Source organism: Myotis myotis, unplaced genomic scaffold, assembly GCF_014108235.1.
Source record: "Myotis myotis isolate mMyoMyo1 unplaced genomic scaffold, mMyoMyo1.p scaffold_m19_p_5, whole genome shotgun sequence".
Classification (NCBI taxonomy): Eukaryota; Metazoa; Chordata; class Mammalia; order Chiroptera; family Vespertilionidae; genus Myotis; species Myotis myotis.
In genome coordinates, this window is record NW_023416357.1 from 91,346,634 (window position 1) to 91,364,181 (window position 17,548).

Here is a 17,548-nt window from a genome sequence, read left to right on the forward strand (position 1 = left end):
TGAGGAGGCCTGAGATCACGGGCAGGCGGCTTCTCCGGTCTGCGGAGGCCTGGGATCACGGGCAGGCGGCTTCTCCGGTCTGCTGAGGCCTGGGATCATGGGCAGGCGGCTTCTCCGGTCTGCGGAGGCCTGGGATCACGGGCAGGCGGCTTCTCCGGCCTGCTGCGGCCTGAGATCACGGGCAGGCGGCTTCTCCGGCCGGCTGCAGACTGGGATCACAGGGTAGGCAGCTTCTCCAGCCGGCTGCAGACTGGGATCATGGGGTAGGTGGCTTCTTCGTCTCCCAGGCCGCAGCCAGCCTCAGGCGCTGGAGCGGGACTTCTCTGTCTCCCCCGACTTCTGCGTCTCCAATAGGCCTGGAGCAGCCAGAGCCGGGATGCTTGCATGGTAGCTGTGGCTGCCATGCAAGTATCCCGGCTCTGGCCTCCGCCATCTTTGTTGGGTTAATGTGCATATCTCTGAATCGGTTGGTGGGCATGGCTGGTGGGTGTGGCTTGGGCATAGCGAAGGTACGGTCAATTTGCATGTTTGTCTATTATTTGGTAAGACTCGAGGCCCGATGCATGAAAATTCGTGCAAGAGTAGGCCTTCCTTCCCCTGGCTGCCAGCACCAGCTTCCCTCTGGCATCCGGGCTTCCCTCCTCAGGCCGCTGACAGGTACCCGGGACCCAGGCTGCTTCTCTCCTCTGGCCGCTGTCAGACACCTGGAACCCGGGCTGCTTCCCTCAGGGCCCGTCTTTGTCAGGAAGGTTGTCCAGGATGATGTCCGGAAGACATCCAGTCTAATAAGCATATTACCCTTTTATTATTATCGATGCTATGGTTTAGAAAGCAAAAAAAGTCATATTTATGCAGTTTGAGAGCTGAGTCCTGCCTAAGTCTAAAAGCATGACATCACCTCTCTATATCTGTTTTCTTACCTGTAAACAGGGATAATGATATAACAAAGGCTTGTTAGGAGGACTTAATGAGTTGATGCATATAAAGCTCTTACAGTAGTGCCTAATCACATAGTAAGTTATAATAGGTTTAAAAGTAAATCTTTGGCCATGGCCGGTGGTTAGAACGTCAGCCCACAGACCAAAGAGTCTCGGGTTCAATTCCTGGTTAAGGGCATGTGCCTCAGTTGCAGGCTCAATCTCTGGCCCTGGTTGGGGTGCATTTGGGAGGCAGCAAGTCAATGTGTGTCTCTCATATTGCTACTTCTCTCTCTCTTCTCTCTCCCCCTTCACTCCGTCCTCCCCTCCCTCCTTCCCTCTCTCTCCCTCCCTCTCTCTCTAAAAAAAATCAATGGGGAAAATATCCTCAGGTGAGGATTAAAAAATAATAATAATAAAAAATAAAATAAAAGTAAGTCTTTATTTTAAATATATACTTGGGGTTGTTTCCATATCTTGGCTATTATATAAACACTAGAGGCCCGATGCATGAAATTCGTGCAAGAGTAGGCCTTCCTTCCCCCAGCTGCCGGCACTGGCTTCCCTCTGGCAGCTGGGACCCGGGCTTCCCTCGCAGCCCTGGCTTCACCTGGAAGGTGATCCAGAAGGATATCTGGAAGGACTTCTGGTCTAACTAGCATATTACGCTTTTATTATTATAGATGGGGTGCTTATATCTTTTTGAATTAGTATTTTTGTTTTCTTCAGATAAATATCCAGAAGTAGAATAGTGGAGTTGCTGGGTCATATGGCAGCTCTATTTCTAATTTTAGTCTAATTCTCACCTGAAGATATTTTTCTGTTTGGTTTTTAGAGAGAGTGGAGGGAGAGAGGGGTGGGGAGAGAAAGAAACATCAATGTGAGAGAGACGCTTCGGTTGGTTGCCTCCTGAGTGTGCCCTGTCCAGGGCTGGGGATCGAACATGCAACCCTCTACCACTGAGCCATACAGCACAGGGCTATTTTTAATATTTTTGAGGAACCTCCATGCTGTTTTCTATAGTGGCTGTACCAATTTACATTCCCATCAACAGTGCATAAGGTTTCCCCTTTCTCCACATGCTTGCCAACACTTGTTATATTTTTTGTCTTTTTAAAATTTTTATTGATTTCAGAGAGGAAGGGAGAGAGAGAGAGAGAGAGAGATAAAAACATGAATGAAGAGAGAGAATCATTGATTGGCTGCCTCCTGTACTACCCCCTACTGGGTATGTGCCCAGACTGGGAATCAAACCATGACCTCTTGGTTCATAGATCAATGCGCAACCACTGAGCCACACCGACCTGCCATTCTTTTTTTTTTTTTTTTTTTTTTTTGTCTTTTTTATAACAGCCATTCTGACAGGTGTGAGGTGGTATCTCATTGCATTACCCTAATGGTTAGGGATGTTGAACATCTTTTGACATGCCTGTTGGCCATCTTTATGTCTTCTTTGGAAAAAGTCTGTATAAATTTTCTGCCCATTTTTTAAAATCAGATTTTGGTTTGGTTTTGTTGCTATTGGGTTGTGTGAATTTATTATATACTTTGAACATTAACCACTTACCAGATAAGTGATTTACAAATATTTTGTCCCCTTCAGTAGGTTGCCTTTTCATTTTGTTGGTTTCCTTTGCTCTGCAGAAGCGTTTTAGTTTGATGTAGTCCCACTTGTTTATTTTTGCTTTTGTTGCCTACACTCAGTAGTGGTTTTTGAATGAATGAATGACTTAAATTACTAGCATGAAAAATTCACTTATATCTCATCAGAAAAAGCTCTTCTAGAACCACTAAATATAATTTCAAACTGAAAGAATAGGCAATATTTGCAGATGTTGAAATGCAGAGATTGTCAGCTGAATTTAGAAATCACCTATATGCAGGTGGCTTTATCTGCACAAGATCCTTGTTTGCATACCTGCAAAGAACTCATGAAAATTGCTTCTTAATATGTTCTTGTCAATATAATAAAATTACATAACTTGTGTTTTTTGTTTTTTTGTTTTTGTTATTTACAGAGTCAACGGTTGCAAGAAAGTTTGAAGAAAGTGAACCACATCAAAATTTTGGTATAGTATAAAATTTGATCTGTTTTTGAAGTAAATAACTTTAAAAAAAAATACATATTATTAATTGATTTCAGAGAGGAAGGGAGAGAGAGATAGAAACATCAATGAAGAGAGAGAATCATTGATTGGCTGCCTCCTGCACACCCCCTACTGGGGATCGAGCCCAGAACACGGGCCTGTGCCCTGATCAGGAGTCAAACTGTGACCTCCTGGTTCATAGGTCGACACTCAACCACTGAGTCACACCATTTGGGCTCCCAAATATTTTTGATCCCCTGTTAGTTGAATCCTTGGATATGGAACCCATAGGTATGGAGGGTCAACTGTATAACCCTGTACAGTATTTCTTATGCACACTGACATTTAAGATCATTGAGCTCAAAGAAATAAAAAAAGAAAAAGCACTCGAATCACTCTGCCTTATCCTGAGGATGGGGGAATGGGTGTAGAATTTTGACATTGTTCTTCCTATTTCCTTATTGGGCTTATCCATCCTATTAAATATTAAGCCCCTCTAACTTTAAAGTATTAATGGATTTATTTTTATGAAAGTTAAAGGAATAATAGATGTGAAGACACAGGAATTGGCTTAATAAATAGTTAGCAGATTTGAATATATATCATGTTTGATCTGAATGACATCCATGGAGTCTTTTGAAAAGTCAGTAGAGAAAATCTTGGGCTGACAACTTCCTGTCATCTTTCCAAGTCATCATTTCCTGTTATGGCCCTATGAATGAGACATCATTCACAGAGCTTTGGAAAATAGGTTTTATGACTAGTACTGGAATTTTTGAATGCCTAGAGATCTTTCTTCCCATGTTTCTGTCTCCCTCACCTCCTAAAGTACCACAGTCTGTCAAGGGCATTGTAGCTCCCTTTGTATCTTGATTCCACAGTGAAGCTGATGGCCAACTGTGTATTTGTTCAGGGGAGAACATGAACTTGGCACTGGCTTATCTTAATGCAGTGAATGTTTTCATCTGTTATAAGTACCATTTCAGTGATTTAGACCAGCAGTCACCAACCTTTCAGACCTCATGGACCACCAGTGGTCCGCGGACCACCACTTGGCAACCGCTGATTTAGAAAATACATAGATTCAGTTCTAGACTGTGGTTATCTACATTACCAGCATGAACTTGCATTCTGTTCGGGGAGTTTGAAAAGATAAGTCCTTGTTTTCCTTTTTTTTATGAGTATAAAAAGTTCCAGTCAGTCCTGACTGAGTTAGCATCATTTTTGGATTCTTAAAAGCTTTGGCTCTCTCAGCACTGATTCTAGTTCAACTTTTTCCTTGCCTTTTTTTAATCTTTAATGTTATAATGACTTATATTTACCCATTGTCATTAAAATTTCCTTCTACTTTAATTTCAGTGTAACTGTGTCACTTATTGTATTTTTTTTCAGTGTCACTTACTGTAATTCAGCAGTGTATTCTCAGAACTAGCTTATAATTATTTACTGAACCCTTGATTTTTGTTTCTCTAACAACTGAAATTAACCTTTAAACTTAAGTGTTTATTAAGAAAATATAAAATCTCTAGCTGGTTTTTCAAACTCTGTTTCATTTTGTAGGTGTTTGAAATGTGATGTTACTGGGTAATGTCAGATTCTATTTTTCAGGTGGAAGATGAGCTCAGTTCTCCAGTAGTAGTGTTTAGATTTTTCCAGGAATTACCAGGCTCAGGTAGGTGATTTTAAAAAGAGTGTTACTTTTGTGTTTGTGTCTAAAGGCTTTTAATTTTAAACTGTTTCAAGTAAAATACATAGTCCAAAATATTTTGATTACTAAAATCTTCAGTCCTCATTTCAGAAAAATATAATAATTTTCATAAGAATTCCAGACCTAAATGCCTTAGCATTTTGTCAGTAATTTCCTATGGTAAACCAGTGGTTTCCAAATTCTAGTCTCTGCACTAGTACTGGAATAAATGAAAAAAAGTCCCTTGAAAATAGAGGTTTGGGGCCCTACTTACTAGATATTTTGATTTAGTAGGTTGGATCTAGGAATCTCTTTTTTTTAGAATGTCCCAAGTGCTACCAGCCTAGTCCAAGGCACTGTTATTTTTCACCTGGATGGCCACAATCCCCTCTCAACTGATCTGTCAACTTGACACATTCCCTGCATCCCATTCCAGACCATTCTCTACAAGGCAGTCCGAGTGAGCATTACAAGTGGAAGTCACATCGCGTCACTCTCTGGGATCTTACTCTTTCAGTTGAATGAGGTCCAGGCTCTGTGCTAGGTCTTGTAAGGCCTGCAGTTCTAGCCTTTCCCTTTCTGACTTGCTCTTAGGCCACTTTTCCTCCTGCTCACTAGAGTAAGATCTTTGCACTGCTGTCTCCCCACCTCTAGCACATTTCCCCTCATCTTCTGGCTGCTTCTTCTCCATTTAGGTCTCCATAATGTCCACCCCCTCAGAGAGGCCTTCCCTGCCTGTGCGAGCCCCCCTTCTTGCATGGCACTCAGCAATATTAGTGATTTCATTGCTTTCTTTATGGTCTGTTTCCTCAAGTAGAATGTAAACTCCAAGATGAAGAAAACCTTATCAGCCTTACGTCCCTTGGGCCTGACCCAGCTCCTGGCGCGAGTAGTCATCCAGATTGTTTGACGAGTAGAGGCTGATGCTGTTTTGAAGCCCAGCTATTGGGTGATTTCTCTGATTTACCTCGCACGGTGTTCAGTTGATAATTTATAATGTTATGCTTTGATTTCCTTTTGAAATCCCTTGATAGAAAACTTCTTAAATAAAGAACTCTATTTGTGTGACTATATTCAAGGGTTATATTTTTCATGAATAAAGTAACATTTAATTTAGTAAGATACATTTATTTTTAAACTGTGCCTTAAAAAACAAAATTTGTCAGCTTAACCATTACAGGTACAATTCAGTAGTATTAAATATATTTGTATTGTTGTACAGCAGCTCTCCAGAATTTTTTCATCTTGCAAAACTGACCCTCTAACCATTAAACAGCATCTCTCCATTTTCTTCCTCTTCCCAGCACCTGGCAAACACCATTGAACTTCCTGGTTCTATTAATTTGACATCTTCAGGTGCCTCATAAAAGCAGAAGCATGCAGTACTTGTCCTTTGGGTCTGCTTATTTCACTTAGAGTAGTGTCCTCAAGGTTCATCCATGCTGAGCATGTGACAGAATTTCCTTCCTTTCTAAGGCTGAATTATAGTCCATGTCTGTATACACCACATTTTGTGCATCCATTCATGTAAGATACACATTTGATTTCCATATTATTTGAGACTGTTTTGTGTGTTAATCTTAGGAGCTAAATGAAATGAAGTTGGAGGGTTGCCTTATTTAGTTTGCTGTGTTTCTGGGAAGTGAATCCCTTCCTCTGTTTTTGTTTCAGATCCAGTGCTTAAAACTGTCCCAGCACCCAACATGGCACCTTCAACAGTCGGCCGGGAGGGACACTCCTGTGATGCACTAAATCGCTGGGTAAGAATGGCAGTTGTGCGCTTTACGTCCCAGATGGTTGGAATAACACATGGCCATGTCTGGGAAATGAGACCCACGGGAGGGAGCCTCCTGTGAAGGCGGGCTTGGTCCTGGGGTTCTGTTCCTAATCAGATCACTACCTCCCATACTCCTGGCTCCGGCAAGTCTTCCCAGCATATTTCCTCAGTTTCCTCATGTGACCATTTCTTTGCTGTTAAACAACATGCACAATGTAGATTACAGTGCAGCCACTTTGGGGTTCTGGTGAGGGTCTGTGGTGATACCAGAAAGCACATAAGCCAGAGGCCCCTGAACACCGCCGGGGCAGGCTGGCAGTATGAATAAAGGCATTGTGCTCTGGCTGCCTTTTGACACTAAAATTGTACCTCCAAGGATCTCAGTCTAAAGAATGTTCTAAACAATGTAAGGATGTTTAGCACAGAATTATAAATCCTAGCAAAACATTGGACATGCCCAACCTAGGGCATTTGGTGAATAAGTAATGGTATGTCAATACAGTGACGTTCAAAAGAGCCAGATTAAACCATGTGTCTGGGTGTTTATGAAAGGAGGGAAATGGTCATAAATTATATGAAAAATGAAGATTACAACCCAGTGTAATGAAGATTACAACTCCTGGTTTATGACAACAATAAGGCACGCGCACACACACACACACACACACACACACAGGGAGAAAGAGTGTGGGCGTGCCACATGACATCAGTGGTATATTGTGCGTAATTTTTATTTTATTCACTTGGTTTACCTGTATTTCTTAGATTTTTCTACAATGAACTTAGGTTTTTTTATTAAGAATAGATGTAAAATTTACTGTTTTTAAAAAGGAATTATGATAGCATTCAAAGAAAATCAAAAGATTAAAGGAGCTTAACTGGTGTAGCTTAGTGGTTGAGTGTCGACCTATGAACCAGGATGTCATGGTTTGATTCCCAGTGAGGGCACATGCCCAGATTGTGGGCTTGATCCTGGGGGGGGGGGGGGGGGGGGGGGGGGGGAGGGTGCAAGAGGCAGCCAATTGATGATTCTCTCTCATTATTGCTGTTTCTATCTCTTGCCCTCTCCCTTAAATCAGTAAAAACTTTTATTTTTTTTAAAAAAAGGTAAGATTTCCTTTTTTAAAAAAAGATTAAAGGAAACTAGCCCCCCAGGAGCTTCTTGAGTCTGGGGCTGAATGGACAAGGGTAGGTCTGAAGACACTTGATTCCCTCTTTGCAGAAGTGTGTTCATTCTACCCTTTTCCCTGCAGCTGGGAGAACAGCTGAAACAGCTGGTGCCTGTGAGTGGCCTCACCGTCATGGATCTGGAAGCAGAGGGAGTGTGTGTGAGGTTCAGCCCTTTGACGACAGCGGCAGGTAACTTGTCTCCATGGATGGCCCTCACTTTTGTTCTGGGGAACAACAGTGACATGTCTATGAAAGTCCAGGCTCTGGGGTTTTATAGCTTTCCCTTATGATATTCTGTTCTCTTTGAAAAGGATTTTTCTTTTCTTTTGGGTTAAATTTAGGTAATTAGCCTTCCAGTGTAATTTCTCAAAAACGGAGACTTCTGAAGTCACTTGAACTCCTGTGTTTTGATGTCTTGTGACCCTTTTCTGTCAGTGGTTCTCAGTCCAGACTGTATATTAGAATCACCTGTGGAGCTTTGAAAACTCCCAGCGGCTGATTTCCTTGGTCTCGAGTGGAGCCTGGGCATCTTATCTTTAAAGGTTCCCTTAGTGCCCTAACCGGTTTGGCTCAGTGGATAGAGCGTCGGCCTGTAGACTGAAAGGTTCCAGGTTTGATTCTAGTCAAGGGCATGTACCTCGGTTGCAGGCACACCCAGGAGGCAGCTGATTGATGTTTCTCTCTCATCAGTGTTTCTAACTCTCTATCCCTCTCCCTCTCTGTAAAAAATCAATAAAATATATTTTTTAAAAGTTCCCTTGGTGATTCACATAGGCCAGCAAAGGCTGAGAGCCACTTTTAGTCATTTAAGAAAGAATGCAGCTGAAAGTACCTGGTCTCTGATGTTAGAGTCCTGGGTATTTGTTCCCATAGGCCACTTCATACCTGTGGGGACTTTGAGCAAGTTACTTACCTCCAGGCCTATTTCCCACTACCTCATGGTAATGGTGTGAATATTAAAATGAGAACATGTATGTGAAATGCCTTAGTGCTTAGCATATTATAGTAGGCATTTAAAAATAAGCTGAAAAAAGATGTATTAAATTTTTTGTTGTGCTTTTATTTTGAAATGATTTAGACATTTTCAGAAAATGTTTGATGGTTTTTCATGAAACGTTCTCAACATTTTGGGATATTTTCTCAAAAACATCAAAGTAGGGAAGTTAGGCATCTGTCCTGCAGAGAAAAGCTGTTGTGAAGATGGCTGGTGGCCTCGGGATTCTCCAGGAGTCTCTGCTCCTGCCGCCCAGCATCCTCACCCAGCCCGAGGCTTGGTCTCTGACACTGGAGAAGCAGGCTGAGGACACCGAGGCAGCATGTACTGCGGCTCAGTGAGGTCATGCGCAGTGTTCGAATCGACACAAGTGAGGGAGCCATGATGGTGCCAAGACTCTTGGATCCCTGCAGCCCTGAGACCTCTCAGGCTCTGATCTTCAGAAGTGACTTTTAGTTCTGTCTTCATCACCCTGCCCTTCCTGCCTCCCGCCACCAGCACACCAAAATACCTTTCTTCCAAGATGTTAATGTACAGAAAGAACTGTATGGTTGCCTCTTTGTTGTTACTTGCAATAGGATGTTTATAACTTGATTTAAGCAAAATCTTTCTGTGGGAAGAATCTCATTTTTACATTAGAGTTTCATTGTGTATTCAATTGGAGGGGCTAATTCTATTTGTAAGAAAAAACTGTCTGCACCTGGAGGATCTGGCTATATAATACCAGATTCTTCCATATCTAGGCTTAGTAGCTTTTTATTTTTTTAGCTCCTCAGCTCCAGCTAATTGGATGTACCTAGAACTGTTGGCCTTTCTGGTAAAGGAAGTGGGAGCCCTGCCCTCTAATTTTTAGCTATTCCTTAAGCATTTCTCTAACATTCCGTGAATGTTTTCAGTTTTAGGAACTCGGGGAGAGGACGTGGATCAGCTTGTAGCCTGCATAGAAAGCAGGCTGCCGGTCCTGACCTGTACACTACAGCTGCGAGAAGAGTTCAAGCAAGAAGTGACAAGAACAGCAGGCCTCTTACACGTTGATGACCCTAACTGGCCTGGAATAGGGGTTGTCAGGTATGGTTTCTGCTTGTTGCCTGATGTGAATTTCTCTTTGCTGTATAAAGACCATGCTGGGTCATTTTATGAACCAACTAAAAATCTCAGATGAATATGTGTAGTCACAGTAAAAACAGCTAATATTCATTTAGAAGGTTCTGGTCCTGCCCGATTTGGCTCATGGGATAGAGTGTTGGCCCACAGACTGCAGGGTCCCGGGTTCAATTCTGGTCAAGGGTACATACCTCGGTTACAGGCTCAATCCCCAGCTTGCAGGTACGGGAGGAAACCAATTGATGTGTCTCTGTCACATCAATATTTCCCTCTTTTTCTGTCTTTTCCCTCCCTTCCACTCTCTAAAAAATGGAAAAATATCCTTGGGTGAGGACTAACAACAACAAAATGATCAACCAATGAATGCATCAATAAGTAGAGCAACAAATCAATGTTTCTCTTTCCCTCTCTCTCTCAAATCAGTATGTAAATTAATAAAAAAGTAGTAATTCTGGGCACTTACAAAAGCACAGGTAGCAGGTGATGGGACCCACCCATTGCACTCAGTGCAGTAGGAGTTGCTGTATGTGCTTTTGTGCCAACTCCCCGTCACTAGGACACATATACAGATCTACAACTGACAGATGGTTCCCGTCCGCGGCGTGTGAGGAAAAGGGCCCGGTTCCCCAGCGGAGCAAGCTCCTGCATCCCCTGTAGTCAGTGTGCTGTCCTTCCTGTGGCTGCTTTCCAACTGCTTTCAGGATGAGGGACAGCTCCTTTTTAATCACAAAGGATGAGACTTCAGACCTTGGCCTCTGTAAACTTCCTGGCCTCACAGACTTGCCTTTCCGTGAGACAGCCTTGAAAGTTTTGGTCTTGAAACACCCGAGTGGCTCCTTTGTCCCTTTGCCTCAGTCCGCGCTCTTGGCGCCTCCCGTAGCTTAGACTCCCCCAGTGTCTGAGAGACGCTTGTTGTTCTAGACTTACACACTGTCGTTTGATGTTGTTTACAGGTATGAACATGCTACTGACGATAAGAACAGTTTGAAATTGGATCCAGAAGGGGGAAAAATCCATGCTGGACTCCTGAAAAAGTTAAACGAACTAGAATCTGACCTTACATTTAAAATGGGTAATTACTGCTTTTATAAGTCAACTGTTAACTTTGCAAGGACATTTTTAACTGGCTTAATTAGGAGAAAATGGGCTTTATCTTGTTGAGGAAGCATTGTTTTAGTTCTTCCTGAGGGGTGAGCGAGCTCCTTTCCCCTTCCGCAGCCTCTCCAGGCTTCCCGTCTCCTCGTTAGAACCACTTTCCCCGCCCCAGAGGGAGGTTCTTTTGCATGTACAGAGAAGAACACAAATGTACAGAGAAGTGGGTTGGTGTCTGACTCATGACAGGTAACCAAGTTGGTCTGTTGTTTCTTCCCACAGGCCCTGAGTATAAAAGTATGAAGAGCTGTATTTACATTGGCATGGCGAGTGACGACATAGATATTCCCGAACTAGTGGAGACCATTGCAGTCACAGCGCGAGAAATTGAGGAAAACTCAAGGGTCTGTAAGACTAATGAAAAATCTCATTCCTTTTCTAGGTTTTGCCCAGGCAACTAGCTGGAGTCACAAATGTCTGTTCATTCATTCTTTCCCCAAAAGTTTTTAAATGTTTGCTATGAATAGCCACTGTTCCGGGCATTGGGAATGCCAAGTGGATTTGACATGGTACTTTCCTTTGGGGAACTCACAAGCCAGTGGGGAAGAGATATACATATAACCAAGTGAGGTGGTAAACGCTATAGAAGTTAGCGGTAGCTGCGCATTCAGAAAGATACTTTCACTGTCTGACAAGGTCAGGGATCACTTCCTGGTTGTAGCTGGGTCCTGAGGCTGAATGAGACAGATGTTTGATAACGAACTTCCCACCAGTAACAGACCTGCTCCTGCTGGCCAGTTGGCATGGAAAAGCGGGCTCTGAGGCTTAAAGTTGGTTCTCCAAACCAGAGATTTGAGTCACTAGAAATCACTCAAAAGGAGAGAAAAGGGACCAAAACAAGATTGATCCGAGAGGAGACAGAAACGTGTCACGTGTCACTTTTGGTAGGGTGGGGAAGAGAAGGACATTTGATTCATTCTTGAATGGACTTTGCAGTTTCTTCCAAACCTGACTACCTCACTTCTGACTCCATTTCCATGAATGAGGAGTCGCATGTCTATTTTCTAATAATGTGACATTCAGAGCACAAGGATAGTTATTTCTCCTCTCTGTTCCCTGGCTAATGAGGCTGGTCACCAAGGTCTGTCTGCCTAGACCTCCTTGAGCCTTTTATCGTCTTCTGTTTGATTTTCTGTTTATTTTTACACTGACCTTTTAAACTGTAGAATTCCATTAGAAAAATGTCCCCAGTGCTGTGTTAATAGTTCTTCTAGGCCCCAGGCAGTAAGTTTAGATGACAAGTAATGCCTTTCTTGGTCTTAATACAGCTTCTGGAAAACATGACAGAAGTGGTTCGGAAAGGAATTCAGGAAGCTCAGGTTCAACTGCAGAAGGCCAATGAGGAGCGCCTTCTGGAAGAGGTGAGTCTGCTGAGTGGCTCAGGCTGGAAGCCGGACTGGACAGGGTGGTGATGTTGAGCAACGTTCTGTTTTGCAGGGAGTGTTACGGCAGATCCCTGTAGTAGGATCCGTGCTGAATTGGTTTTCTCCAGTCCAGCCTTCACAGAAGGGAAGAACTTTTAACTTAACAGCAGGTAGGACTAACAGCCTCCTCTCGGATCTCTGTACCTGGAGAGTTTGGACCAAATGCCCTGGATCCCACTCATGCCGAAAAGCCTTGTGTGTGTCCCATGCTTTATCCTGGGTCCTGTGCCTGCCCTTGTGACTTTCTCCTCTCCCCTCTCCTAACCCCTTGGCTAAAATGGCCCCAAAGCAGATACGCATTGCCCACAGCAGATCTCTCTTCCTGGAATCCAGTGAGAACATGTTCACTCAGCTGTTCAGGCCCTCGGGACTGTCTGGGCATTTGGTTTCAGTGTGAACATTGCAGTCCTCATTAGTGTTTTGCCCAGTAAAGTAATGCCTTTGCCCAGTGAAGACCATGGTCTGTAGCACTGGACTATTTGATTTCAAACTAGGCAACCAGCAAGAATTAACTGGTTTGGGGGAGATGATATCCAACAAGACTCCTTTCCTGTTCTACCAGGGCCCCTTCCTGTGTACCTTCCCCAGGAAATGATGACTCCACTGCGATATGACAACCAGAGATAATCTGACTTTTAAAACCTGCCATGCCTCAGCCTTTAGCAAAGAGGCATTCATTCCTTGTTGCTAAAGCACTTCGGAGGGGGAAGTTAGGGTGCTTCCCACTTGGGCCTGGCTCTCCAGGCGTGCTTAGGACAGCCACACTGCTGGCTGTCTTCACGTGTACACAGGATAGCTGGAGAGACAAGGATGAAACACTCCAGCAGGGCCGGGACTCCTGAGCATACCTGTGAGGTGGCTTTCTCCAGTTCCGGCATGTTTCAGGAGTACCCAAGTCTCCACTAGTCTGTGTGAGGCTGCATGGCTGGAGGAAGCTCAGTAGGGAACAAGGCTGAATGGGAGCATCTCTCAAGGCAGTCCGTGTCAGGAGTTTCCACCCACCCACCCCTCTCTTTCTTTCCCTGGCAGGCTCTCTGGAGTCCACAGAACACACGTATGTCTACAAAGTACAAGATACAGGAGTAACACCGCCTCAGACCCCCTCAGGCACTCGAACTAAACTCAGATTTCCAGGTATATCTTCACTAGAGGCCCGGTGCATGAATTCGTGCATGGGAGGGGTCCGGCCGGCTGCCCAAATGGGGGCTGATCAGGGGCAGGGCCAGCTGGGGGCGAGGGGTCTAATGCTGGAAGCTATAGCTTTCCCCCAGCTGGATCTAATTATACTTTAAGGATGGCCAAAAGAAAACCCACAACAGAACTGTTTTGCATTTCACGTGCCATGAGATGAAGTTGTTTATGTGTTGTTTGCAAACATATATCAAGATGGATGATGGCCCTTTAATGATTTTTGCGTTCTTCCTGGGGCTCGACCCTCAGTTTCCCAATATGATCTTCATGTCTGTTTGTTTAAAAGTTTTTGTTTTTGAATGTGCCTACCCTTCGCTGTTGCTCCTGGCAGCCTGCAGGTCCTCTTCACCGCCCCATTTAAAGGAAGATTGAAAGCTCACCTAATCTGCAAGGCACTGCAATTTCACAAAATCCCCACCCAGCCTCTCTACATTCCTCAGCAAAGGGCCACCATCCCGTTAATGCTGAGGTCGCCTTTTTGGCTAACTTGGAAGGTCTCCTGGGGCAGCGGGTAATGGAGGGAGAATTCCACACCTTGGCTGCAGTATTAGCAGAGCCCTCGGGAGATTCTGGTCTGGGTCAGAAGGGACTGATAATTATTTTCTTGTGCTTGCACTAAATGTACATGCACCAGGGAGCCAGGCAGTGATTTAGGGGTGTTGGGCCTATCGGGGTGGGGGCCAGCCGGGGGGGAGGGGCCTTAGGCAGCTGGCAGCTGGCCCTGCCCCCAATTGGGATATTGGGGGCTGATCAGGGGCCGGGCTGGCCGGGGGTGGGGCCGATCATGGCCCAGATCAGGCTGGTTGGCTGCCACAGTATGCGTCATAGCCACCGGTCGTTCTGGTCGTTCCACGCTAACGGTCACTGGGCTTTTATATATATAGATGTTTGAGTTCATTAGTATTAAAGAAAATGGTTGGCCCTGGCTGGTGTGGCTCAGTTGGGCATTGTCCTGTGCACCAAAAGGTTATTGGTTCGATTCCCAGTCAGGGCACATGCCCTGGTTGCAGGCTTGATGCCTAGTAGGGGGCATGTTCAGGAGGCAGCCGATTGACATTCTACTCTCACATTGATGTGTCTGTCTCTCTTTCCTTTCCCCTTCCTCTCTCAAAATAAAAAAGAAAATGGTTTACATTTCTCTTGGGAAAATAGACTTTTGCATCATTTAATGATTTTCCATTTGGTATTGCCTACACTCCTTTGTTTCCATGGTCTTTAACCCAAAGTTCCATTTCTCTTCAGTTAAGACCAGCTGTCTCTTTTTTTGTTTTTAATTTTTAATATATTTTTATTGATTTCAGAGAGAAAGGGAGATAGAAAACATCAATGGTGAGAGAGAATCATTGATTGGCTGCCTCCTGCACGCCCCCTACTGGGGATCAAGCCTGCAACCCAGGCATGTGCCCTTGGTAGGAATCAAACCTAGGACCCTTCAGTCCACAGGCTGATGCTCTATCCACTGAGCCAAACCGGTTAGGGCCCAGCTGCCCCTTTAAATACCATTCCAGTAGCCTTGGGCTTCAGCCTTGGAAGAATACCTCTGTAGCACTCCCAAGGGGGAAGTTAGGGTCTTGAGAGCTGACATCATGTTTAACCTGGTGTTTACTCTCCTGAGCTTTTCACGAGTGGCCTCCAAAGTCTAGCCTTGGGAGCATGTTAGTCCATTATCAACTCTTTTCTTGTCTCATTACTTAAATGCTTCTAAACCAGTAATTCTGGGGATTTCCACTGAACGGTTGGAATTGATAAAGCAATCTCTTGTTGCACAGATAGCTTTGTTGCAGAAGTATCCTTTATTGAACTTTCAGTGCTGTTTATCCCATCTTTCTTTAGGCCAGAAGCCTTTTAAAAAGTCCCTAAGAGGCTCAGATGCTCTAAGCGAGACAAGCTCAGTCAGTCACATTGAAGACTTAGAAAAAATGGAGCACCTGTCCAGTGGGCAGGAACAAGAGGCCCTGGAGGCTAACAGCCCTGAGCAACACCCTGGGGCTCCAGCCCCTCAGGAAGCCGAGCAGACTGGAACCTTCCAGAACAGAGCCCAGGGCCCAGAAGATGACCGCCCACAGGTAGAAGAACCGGAAAACTTAAGATAAAATTCAGTGTTTGGTTTGAGACTGTACTGAATATTGTGTCATGGAAGATAGTTATACTGAAAATGTGAACTGTGCCACATGCTAATACAAGAGAAATTACTGTTATTTGTGCTTTAACTGGCTTTTTGCACACGTATGTGCAAAAAAATCAGGGTAACTGATTTGTCTAATGTAATGGGTACAGAGAACAACTGTTGTTTCTGTCTATCCAACTGTAGTAATAACTTCCCCCCAAGTTACTGTAAACACTTTTTATTCACAAAGAACACTCAGAATGTCAAGTGTCTGCCACTTGAAACATGTGCTCTTATCTTGTAAACATAAATTATTAGTTACACATAACTTTCTGGTAAGACAGCTTTCTTTAGAACTCTCCGGGTTCTCTGCTGTACCACTGTAGAGGAGAGACAGACAACCTTCCTTTGCCATCTATTTTAGTTGGTGTTTAGTTTGATCAGGTTGCAGTATACAGCTGGACCGTGTTGGCTTGAAAGAGAATGGGTTTCAATGGAATTGTAAATAAGAGTGTCAGAAGCCCCCTCTTGCCATCCCCAACGGCTGCTTTCCCTGGAGACATAAGTAAGGACTGTGTCCACTCAAGCTGTGGCAGGCTATCAAGCAAGTTAGACTGGGCAGTGCTTCTGTCTGTGACTTTCCTCTGCCACAAATCCATTTCCCCCTTTATATACTATTTCTAAACTAACTAAATGACTCATCTATTAAGAGAAACTGTAAAGACTCTTCTTGACCATATATATGTATATTTTTAAATATTGGTAAAGCTTTTAAATTGGCACAAGAGAACAGACTGTGCTCATTTCTATGTTTAATATCTGAAAACCTAATAGATGCTACTCCTAAAAGGCTAATATTTAACATGCTGTGTAGCACCCAATTAAATTTAAATTCTAAAATAAGTATACTTTTGACCTGCTTCACATAGGAGCTTCCATAGCTTTGTTCCACTAGCAGCTCCCCCCTTAGGCCCAACACACAAATAAGAGAGAAGTAAGCTTTCTCAGGCTGACCAAGCCAGACTACTGCTGACATAACTGGTTAGCCCTTCCATGACTGCCCATGTCTACTTTTCCAGAGGACGGCACCCCTTCACTCACCATAGGCAATGGCCTGTGCCTTCCAGTCCAGCAGTCAGGCTTGAGAGACCTTGAGACGGTGGGAATTTACACTGGGTTTGTGGACTGTAGTATTGGAAGCCTTAGTTACACCACAGTAAGCCTATAATTACACTCTGATTTGATGTGATTTCTGACATCTGGCATTTGTTAAAATGCAATTTTCCTTTATCTTTTTTGTGTGTGTGCAGATGATTAAACAAAGTCTTCCCTGTTTATTTGGTGCAATGAAGTATAGCAGATAAAATGGGGGAAGGGGAAATTATCACCTTTAACAAGATTAATTTTTAAATGTTTTTATATATATTTGGAATTGTTAAATTGGTTTTGCTGAAACAGAATTTCACCCTTGAGATACTATTTGAATGTTGGTTTCAATAAAGGTTCTTGAAATTGTTCCCAGTGAGTTCGGTTCATAAATCTTACTATCAATAAAGCATAGTGACTTCCTCTTGGATAGACAGAAACTTCAGAAAAATAAAGATTTCTGAAAAATGTAACTTGCATAATAATCACAATTTGGGCATTTTAATGACCTAATACCTAAAAGAACAGATTTATCAGTGGTTTTGTGTAACACTCAGATTAAATTTATTCTCATGGGAAATTATCTATTTTAGAGATAATTATAATGCAGGACAGTGAGATCAAATCCTACTTGTCCTTCTGAACCTTCCATCTCATTCATCTAGAAGTACATTTATATCAGTTTTGGATTTGATGCTTCTAAAATATTTTGGGGCCAAGAAAACCACCACCCTCAGTGAGATGTATAAATTCTGACTGAACTTTATTGCATTTTAAATATTGTTTTTAAAG

At 43.5% G+C, this 17,548-nt stretch overlaps 1 protein-coding gene across 11 annotated transcripts in view; it reads left to right on the forward strand.

Moving 5' to 3' along the window:
* The window catches only part of PDXDC1 (pyridoxal dependent decarboxylase domain containing 1), a 52,219-nt gene that overhangs the window by 33,766 nt on the left and 905 nt on the right, over nucleotides 1-17,548 (forward strand). For 8 of the 11 annotated variants that reach the window (XM_036308725.1, XM_036308724.1, XM_036308723.1 and 5 more), the window contains 11 exons: nucleotides 2,936-2,986; nucleotides 4,613-4,676; nucleotides 6,363-6,451; nucleotides 7,722-7,827; nucleotides 9,529-9,700; nucleotides 10,690-10,808; nucleotides 11,111-11,232; nucleotides 12,157-12,249; nucleotides 12,326-12,422; nucleotides 13,342-13,446; nucleotides 15,337-17,127. In XM_036308725.1, coding sequence (XP_036164618.1) covers nucleotides 2,936-2,986; nucleotides 4,613-4,676; nucleotides 6,363-6,451; nucleotides 7,722-7,827; nucleotides 9,529-9,700; nucleotides 10,690-10,808; nucleotides 11,111-11,232; nucleotides 12,157-12,249; nucleotides 12,326-12,422; nucleotides 13,342-13,446; nucleotides 15,337-15,596 — 1,278 coding nt within the window. In that variant the 3' untranslated portion in view covers nucleotides 15,597-17,127. Of the gene's footprint in view, nucleotides 1-2,935; nucleotides 2,987-4,612; nucleotides 4,677-6,362; nucleotides 6,452-7,721; nucleotides 7,828-9,528; nucleotides 9,701-10,689; nucleotides 10,809-11,110; nucleotides 11,233-12,156; nucleotides 12,250-12,325; nucleotides 12,423-13,341; nucleotides 13,447-15,336; nucleotides 17,128-17,548 lie in introns of those variants that run through there. The other 3 variants (XM_036308733.1, XM_036308732.1, XM_036308730.1) reach the window with 3 other exon arrangements.